Source organism: Trichoplusia ni, chromosome 7, assembly GCF_003590095.1.
Source record: "Trichoplusia ni isolate ovarian cell line Hi5 chromosome 7, tn1, whole genome shotgun sequence".
Classification (NCBI taxonomy): domain Eukaryota; kingdom Metazoa; phylum Arthropoda; class Insecta; order Lepidoptera; family Noctuidae; genus Trichoplusia; species Trichoplusia ni.
The window spans coordinates 12,202,150-12,211,605 of record NC_039484.1 but is presented as its reverse complement, the minus strand read 5'-3'; the positions used below and the strand labels follow the sequence as shown (position 1 = coordinate 12,211,605).

General features: G+C 33.1%; 2 protein-coding genes across 2 annotated transcripts; both read left to right on the top strand.

Moving 5' to 3' along the window:
- Positions 1 to 586: 586 nt before the first annotated feature.
- LOC113496112 lies at positions 587 to 4,469 on the top strand. The gene is made up of 3 exons (XM_026875229.1): positions 587 to 820; positions 3,175 to 3,295; positions 3,992 to 4,469. Exons 1-3 carry the CDS (start codon positions 721 to 723, stop codon positions 4,107 to 4,109), a joined length of 339 nt encoding a protein of 112 aa, XP_026731030.1. The 5' UTR covers positions 587 to 720; the 3' UTR covers positions 4,110 to 4,469.
- A 1,901-nt stretch (positions 4,470 to 6,370) lies between these two features.
- LOC113496085 lies at positions 6,371 to 9,201 on the top strand. The gene is made up of 3 exons (XM_026875198.1): positions 6,371 to 7,138; positions 8,228 to 8,348; positions 8,847 to 9,201. Exons 1-3 carry the CDS (start codon positions 7,045 to 7,047, stop codon positions 8,998 to 9,000), a joined length of 369 nt encoding a protein of 122 aa, XP_026730999.1. The 5' UTR covers positions 6,371 to 7,044; the 3' UTR covers positions 9,001 to 9,201.
- The last annotated feature ends 255 nt before the right edge of the window (positions 9,202 to 9,456 follow it).

Sequence of the window (9,456 nt, the reverse complement as noted above, 5' to 3'; positions counted from 1 at the left end):
TTGGGAATCAATTTAAAAAAAAACAGGTTTTTGATTTTAGCATTGTGCATGATAACAGAAAAAAAATGGATGATCATTCACCTTTTCAATTCAGTGACATAAATTTCTTTTTAAGGGCATTTTTATGGTGCCCTGACAATTAATATCTATTACAAGTATTTAATCAATGATTACTTGATTATATTTTTGCTATTGAAAAAGGACCGACTATAATTGAAAACGTGCATTTAAATAAGTACTCCGAGGCAATTAATGTGTATTATGTAGTACACAACAATTTCTGATGAATATAATAGAAATTTATATAATGAGATGTTATCGTTTGCCCACCATTTTTTACATAATCACGAAGATTCGTTTTATGTCAATTTAAAATGATTCAACAAATTTTCATGTAATTTAAGTTTCCTTATTTTATGGTCATTAAAATTCTAAATTATTATCCATGCCTTCATAAATTGATTAGGTGGATGTTAAATTAAAACAGGCAATATAATTTATTAATTAAAAATAATCGCATAATTTGTTAAAAGTCGTAAGTGTGCAGGCCGCCGATCTGGTACAAAAACAAGATCATGCTCGACTCACGATCATTTGGCATCTTAAGGAGCTTAAAACTACACTTAAATATTGTTGGGACGTTCGTGCGGTGTGAATATTATTAAAAATATCAGAGTTTTGTCGAAGGATTTTTTTCTTGGAATACCGGATCTTGAGTTTATGAAAATGGTGTCGAAAATATTAGTATTTGCTTTTATTGTTTGTACCGCGAGTGCCGCGAGATGGGTCGCCAAATTACCTCCAATTCCCCCTGAATTTGGTAAGTTTTTGACTATTTTGTTACTGTTATTATATAAATATTAAGGTGAATTTGTGATAAATGTTCTCATGTATTTGTTTTTTTTTGTGTTCTGGTAATACGGGTTCAATTTGCTGTGTTTATTAGTAAATATAATTTTATGGTTGCTATTTACTTATTACTAGCTTAATTGATCTCTCCAGCTTCGAAAATAGAAAGGCCTGAAAAGGTTTTAATAATTCCAGTTGTAAAAATTAAGGTATCGTTTAAAGTGTTGTTTCGCTGTTAGGTAGGTACATAATATATTGTTATTTTGTTGATTTTATGTTGAAGAAGATATTTTTGTGAAATCTTAGCTTTTTAAAGCTAATGGGATAGTGGAAATCTTTATTTTAATAAATAAACATGAGCGTATATTTGAATGTAAACAAAAATCCTGATATTGACGCCAAATTTTTTATTATTCAAGTTTTGCGCAGCCTGACACACGTTTATGTTTTGATAACAACTTATAATAATAAAAACTAGTTTTGTTCTACGTCCTACTAGTAAGGAATGTTGGGATTTTTAAGAAAAAATATTCAAAATAAATAAATATGTATTATTTAAATTTTCTGAAACTAAAGTTTGTGTTGTTACTCATATTTCATAAACTTTACTTTTAAGTTGATAAAAACAGTATATAATACACAATTACGAATAATATTAATTAGGAAAGGCTATGGGCTATATATAATAGTATAATACTACGCTATTACGAATAAGTACAGGTTCAAATTCGGTGAGAACCACAGGACTCTGTTGCTATAGGTATAGGCTATGTTCATTTCTTAGTCCTCTTATTAAGTAGCTCTAATTAACTTCCTTGTGGATTATAAGTCAGTCAATCTTTTACCTGGGGTTTACATACGGAGCTAGCAATGTATAGTTACTGTTAGTCCTGGTTTTCAGGAGAGCAATGATGGGAATGTGTGGCGGGCTTATTCCTTTAAAAATAATAAATGATAGCATCTTATTTAATCACCGGGATAACTTCATAGGAAGAGACCCGGTAATATTAAAAGACGTACACGGGGACACAGGACCCACATGCAGTGGCTTTCTTGAGAACTTTAAAATGTGATGTACCTGGGGCTATCCCCACTTTATATTAGAAGAAAAAAAGAAGACAGCTATTGTAAATATTGGAAATAAAATATTTAGCTAGCTCTTTTAAATCTATAGGACACAGGACTATCCATGTTTTAAAATATGGAAACGAAAAAAAAAACAAAGGCTCAAAAATGCTCAGCCTATTAACATAGCTACGATAGGCATTAGGAAGACATAAAAGTGATCCCGGCAAGCCGGCCATTATGTTAAGAGATCTGACACCAATTTCACCATCGCTCGGGTCACAGACCTGGAGCAGGTTTCCTCGTCAACAATGTAACATTATAATTATGTTAACTTAATTCTTATTGTTAAATACGTCTAAGAAACTTAATCGATTGATTCAAATGTCATAGGTTAATGTAAACACAACTATTAAAGTGATATCTCACTACATATTGCATTTGTTTGTCTGTTTCAACATTACTGATAAATGACCTGTAATATAAACAAACAGATAATCAAATTAGGGTTCCGCAGCCAAAGGGACTATGGACCCCCAAAAAGGACTTAAGAAACGACTGTGAATTAATTAAATTATTTTTATGGTAACGTACTCAAAGAGTAAAAACGGAACCCAGATACAGATAGTTCAAGTCATTTGTGCGCGCGGCGAAATGTGTGAGTGCGATTGACAATCGCACTGACGACGCATTGACGACGTTTCTTATGGAAGCTTTTATTTGTGTGACAGTGACACAACAATCAAAGCTGTGTTAGTACACAACAACACTGTGTATTTACAAGGGTTACCCACACATGACGCCGGGCACAAATATGAGTTGAATTGATTACACGAAGGCTCACCCGTCCTGTCCGTTTGACACTAGGCTATATAACCGTGATATCTAGAAATATGATTTTTTTTTCAATGATACGTTTGGTGTAGTAAATGAATCACTCTATCAGTGCTGCCGAACGTTATATTTTCACCGTGCATCTTTGAGAGTATGTAATCATGTGTATAATTAGCGTAAATTAGGGTAGTTAGAGACCACCTGCTACAAGTCGAAAATGATCCCACGGGTACATCGAATCGAGGTCTAAACTATTCTAGGTGTTAGTCCAGGTTATGAATTATCTGTGTACCAAGTTTCATCTATATACGTTCAGCAGTTTTTGCGTGAAAGAGGAACAAACATCCAGACATACCAAACTTTTGCGTTTATAATATTAGTAGGATAGTAGATAGTATTATAATATTGCCTTTCTTTTGTTTCTAGCTGGCAAGCAAGGCTGTTACATCAAGGAGATTAACACGGTGGTGCCTTTCGGTGCTCGTGTCACACCACTAAGGTTATGTTACGAAATTACGTGTGACCAACACGAAATACAATATGCCTCGTAAGTACCATGTCTTTATTGTTTGTTTTTTTTTGGGGATAATATTATTGGTTAAAAAAACCATGTGAGTGTCCGAGGAGTGGCTAAGCTATAACCGCATAAGTGAAACGCTCACAGGTTAAGCTATGCTTGACGTGGTTGGTCCGTAGATGGGTGACCATCTGTGTCATAGCGAGTTCCTCCATGTTTCGGAAGGCACGTAAAATTGTAGGTCCCGGCTGTTATTCCTACATCTTTGACAGTCGTTACAGGTATTCAGAAGCTTGAAAAGTCTGACAACCAGTCTAACCAAGGGGTATCCTGTTGCCCAGGTAACTGGGTTGAGGAGGTCAGATAGGCAATCGCTCCTTGTAAAACACTGGTACTCAGCTGAAACCGGTTGGACTGGTAGCCGACCCCAACATGGTTGGGAAAAGGCTAGGCCAATGATGATGAAAAAGACCATGTACTACCCCAGGGTTTTTATAATATGTTATTTGTAGAAATATAAATTATCATAACCAATTTGGGAAAACAGATGTAATGTAAAAGTCTTAATGATTCAAAAATCAATTGAGTACTTTCATATACTTTTGAATCTAATATAAATTAAATAATTTAAATTAGACTCTTTATGAACGTCACAAAAAAACCTTATCTCTAGCTGTGTGAATATGTTTTAATTTAAACTTAATCGTTATTTGCCTTTGTTCACAGTTGTGGTGTTGTAGCTACAGACGATCCTCTATGCCACATGACGGAAGTGGATTTAAGCAAACCGTATCCCGCCTGCTGCCCAGACGTATGGTGTGAACTGGACAACAAACTGAATTAGTCAAAACAATTGTTGAAATTTAGATTTAAGTTCATCGTATTACAATGACGGGATTATTTATTTAATAACAGTATTAAAACCTTTTTCGCTGCAATAAATACTTCACTTTATTTTATTTTTAATTTGGGTACACGATTGTTATACATACAGGGTGTATTGTTTTGAGTGAACGAAAAAAAAGATGGCAGGTTGTTAGTGATAAATAAAGACGTCATTGTAATACGGTGTTTTGTAGAGAGAATATGATAGACATTAGATAGAGTTCCTTTTCAAAGAGTTTCGATGCAAACTCTAGAAGCTATCTTGCCACCAAATTGTTGATTTATTTATTATTATTGAATTAGAAATTATTTTAATGAATGTTTGTTTTATTTTGTGTTCTTTTTTTACCATGTTCCATGCTCAAGGCAGATACTGGAATATGAAATCACCTTTCAGATTCCATATTTGAAATCTAAATTCTCACGTTTTTATTTAGATATACTGTTTTTCAGTTGTGTCTGAGAATATTTAAGAAAATGCACATTTTTTTTTCAACCGGCCAGTTTAATTGGTGCTTTGCCTGCATACAAAGAAACGTTAAAAAAAGCCAGGTCATATAATAAACTTCGCAATGGGTACGGAAATAAAAAACTTTCTCCAAATCACTCGACTTTCTGCAAAACGTAACCTCCCAGATACAGACTCCTTGGATTAAGATATTTTTTAAAGAAAGCTTTTTATAAAAGAAAGTTGTGTTTACTTTGAAACGTTATCCTCACATTTATGGTATATACAGATGCTTGACCTACGCGGGGACCAATCCCGCGAGATTGTCTGTGCAGTTGTATTTATTTTTCAGGTACAGAAAAAGTATCAGTCTGCATTTCAACATATTTCAAAATATCTTTTATAAAAAAAAAAACAGAAACTTATAATATTTAATTATTAAACAAAAGCTGAGGCAGAATATTACGAATATTACAAGCAGGATAAACAGAAAGGGCTATCGCGGCCATGGTACTTAAAGTGCTGAGGAACGAACATGGGTGTGTTTTGTCAGTTAAAGTCAGTAACAGTTAATTCTTTTCTCATTCGCTCAACGAAACGGAACGAGTCCGATGATTTCTCATCCAGGAAAATACCCGAATATTACCCCTAGATAAGACGGTTAGAGGTATAAGAAGTTACTTTCTTCGACTAGTGGAATAGAAGAGAACTCCTAAAAACCTAGTTCGTCAGACAAGAATCTAATATCTAAAGAAGAAAATATTGAAAAGGTAATTTTCTCCATAAAAGGTTAGGAAGATTATGAAATGATAAAATGTATGATAGTGGGGGCTAGTAATTTCACTTGCTAGTAAAAAGCGTACTCTTAAGTGACGTCACACGAGTTTACTTTTTTAAATGTAGTGACCATTTCATTAATCAAATGTCAATAAGTATTACCATTTGATTACATTCCCTTGACACATTTTTTTGTGATTATGGTTATGATAAGAGTATATATTTTAAAGCAAGGTATCGAATATAGTATTATATTATTTATTCATAAACCAATGCGAGGGCTAAGACAATTTCAGATCTCACTTAAGTAGAAAACCTATAGAATACTTCTATTGTCAAATTTCTTGGAATGACAATCCTATTGTTGTGATCCTCAGTTCTTGGAGAAATGTAACTTGTCTGCGAGCCTTTGATTAAAATTCTTTCCACACGATAACCACAAAATTCTGAGTTCATAAATGCAGCTAAAAATAACAAAAACAATTTATCGAAGATTTCTTACCGTGGTCGAATTTCGGTCAGCATCCTGTTCACAACAATGCGGTCATTTGCAAATAAATGCAGTTTGGCAACTCTTATTTGAATTCCAAGTGTAATTTCGCGATGTAAAGAGGATTTCTGCATTTTTGGTCTATTGGACAGCCTACCACTACGTTTCGAAGTATTATTGCAGTTGGGCAAGTGAAACGTTGTTTTCCGCCGTATGGTACGCTAACATGTTTTCACAAAAATATTAGTTACCGTCACTAATAGCCTACCCTCAGCTTGCCTAATAAACAACTTGAAGACTATGTATATCATGATCAATACACCCGTGATACTGTAAATCGTTAGTGGTGTTTTCTGCGTATACTTTGATAACCACAATTGACTGACAATAGATAGATAGTTTCTAAAAAATATTGCGTACGTATATTTTATTTTATTATATCAATAATTATTATTATATTTATATACAAAGATAAATCTCACTAAAGACGGTGAAAAGTATGAAAGTGGGCGCTAATAACGTCATCTTCAATTTTTGTGTTAGCCATAAATAATAAATACGTATCCGATATAATATTGGAGTGCTGATGCTAGCTTTGCTGCATTGCCTCATGTATAAGCAGCGAAAATTAATACTTACATGAACACAAACGTACCAACGTTTAATTTGAACGACCAATTTGCAACTACATGTCACATCTTAAGTTATTTTTGTTTCATATAAGTGAAAACTTCGCAATTAAGATTTACTTTGTTATACGTTTACGACTTGTAAATAAAATCGAAAGTAATCGATGATAAGAATGAGTTTAGTCGCTGATGACTGGTAACTATGGAAACGAAATTACTTTAGGACTTTTGAAAGAAAACATACTCTTATTTTACAACTGATTACTTGCTGACACCTGGTCTTTAAGGTTTTATAAACAATGATAATTTGTGACAACTGAAAGACTCAAAATCAAGATTCAAACCAAAAAGTACGATCAAGCTGAAAAGTGCATTAACATTATATATTTCAACACTGCAAAAAGTCGCAAAATCTGTATAAAAGTTGCAAGTGTGTGTAAAGATGAAATCAATCAATTTTAATATGTTTTTATCGTAAAGCGACATAATTAGTTCTACGAAGTTAATAGATCTATAATATCGATACTTTTGGAATATCGATTTCGAAACAATGCCTCCGAAAGTGATAGTTCTAATATTAGTTGTTGGAACTGTTTATGCTATAACATGGAGTAGCAAATTAGACAAGAAGCCAGAAGAATTTGGTTAGTATGTAAAATATTTTTTTTTCACTATGGGATAATATGTAACTAAACATGTAAAGTTTATGAGGGAAAATTCAAAATTCCAAGTTTTTTTTCAATCAATTCAATGAGTATTAGTCGAGTTGTTGTGATCACCACGGCAACCGTACTGAGCGCGTATGATCCCCGCGTAGGACAAACATTGGCATTATCCAAAAATGCTTCTCCTGAGTCTACGTGGCTTTGTACAGGCGCATTGAATGTTTGTGACTCCTCCCGCGAAATAAATTCCTCCCACGGAATAATTATTGCGGGAAACGCAAAAAAAATAATAAAAATTCCGTCATTCAAATTGGGAAAAGATTTATAATAGATTTATAGTAAAACCATGCTCGTTTCCAAAGGTCATTATATTTTTTCATTGATAGCGTTAAACTAAACTTGCTGATTGTCTGTCTGTCTGTATCATCAAAATTAGCCAACGCATTTAACATACCGTTTGCGCAAATACCGTAATTGGTCCGGATCGATATACTTCGGCATAATGCAATTTGGGTCAATTAAGCGTTTAGCGAGATCATATTCATCCCTTTCAAGCTTATGTGGAATAATAATTGCGTATGCCGTGTCTTGTATGAAACGTTGTACGCACTTAACGTTGACATTAAGATTTCTCCAAAAACTTATTTTACCTTTTTTGGTCTTTAAGTAAGACGATTTGGTAATTTTCGGAAAGGTTTGCAATTTTTTTCGAAATGTATATTAGTGGTATTCCAAAGGTTCGATAATTTCACAATGCTACGTAATTTCATAGTTAGTTTTCTATATCTTTATTGATTTAACAAAAAGCTTTCGAAAAATACGTTTAAATAAACAACGTTGATTCTGATTAAAGCATGCTTTGTTTCGTTTTTCTTTTATTTTTCCATTGTTTTATGGCCTCAAGTACTCATTTTCTATAGTCCGATATTTTGCTTGGATCATAACAATCAGCGAAGTATATTTCAATTTTAAATCATTAACAAGGAATCAATCACTACAAGAGACCCACGTTACAATGAGAGATTAAACTTTAATTCCAACTAAATAAAGTTAAAAATTGCATTTCAGCCGGAAAAGAAGGCTGCTATATCAAGGAAATCAACGACGTTATACCTTTTAACGAATCTATTAATGTTAAGGGGTATTGTTATCTGATACATTGCACGAAGAAAATCGTTCATTACGTTTCGTGAGTATTGCTAAAGTTTTTCATATATTCACACCATCAACTGTATTTTGATAAAAATAATAAAAAACATGTGAATAGATACAGTTAAAAATAAAATTTGTTAATTTTACGACAAGAGTAATTTATCTAGATTTAAATATAAAACACTTTCTCTTAGTAAGTGTTCAGAACGTATTGGGTTCGAAAATAAGTTATAATCATTTCGAGGACATCACCTCTAAAATGAGTATTGTTAAAATTAGATACTACGGCGTCATGCGCTGACACGCTTCCATTACTAAAATATTTCTATAGAATCCGGGACCACGCTTCCATTACTAAAATATTGCCATCTGGGATTGGAAATCCGAAACTACAAAATATTTATCAAACTTTATTTCAAGTCGAGGATCGGAAATAATTACCATTATTAAATATTAAGCTGCAGTCAAATTAAAACTTTTTTTTAATTAGAAAAATATAAATGCCGTGATTTGTTAATCCTCATTTATCTTTCAGATGCGGTGCGGCACCAGCCGAGCGTGAATATTGTCTTATAAATGAAGCTGACTTAGATAGACCATACCCAGGGTGTTGTCCGCTAGTCAGATGCTTTGAATCTGAAATCGAATGGTTAGCTGATAATAAAACCAATTCGAAACATAAGGCTTAGAACTTAAAACAATATTAAGAAATTATGAGTCGACCACAAATTAGGCGTATTCCCATTATGTCGTGATAGATTATTGTGTCGTTTAAACTGTCGTAACTTTTGTTTTGATCGGTCCAAAAGTTATTACGTTCTCAATTTGTCTGTTTTAGTACGAAGATCTGATAAACAACTTATGTTTATCAGATCTTCGCACTGTGTGAATCGATTTTGTGATTTGTTTTTTTTTTAATAGTTGTCATTTGGTCTTATACATATATTAAGTTTGGATCAGCATTTTTTACTTGAAATTGTTTGATTTTCTTTCGACCAAATATTTTCATGAAAGATATTTTTACGATTATTTGATAGGGATTGGCGATGAGGCATGCCAGGAACAGCTAGTGACAGTTATCTGACGACAAATTAAACGTCACGACATAGTGGGAATTCAAATGAGACACGCTATCAAAAAGTTCA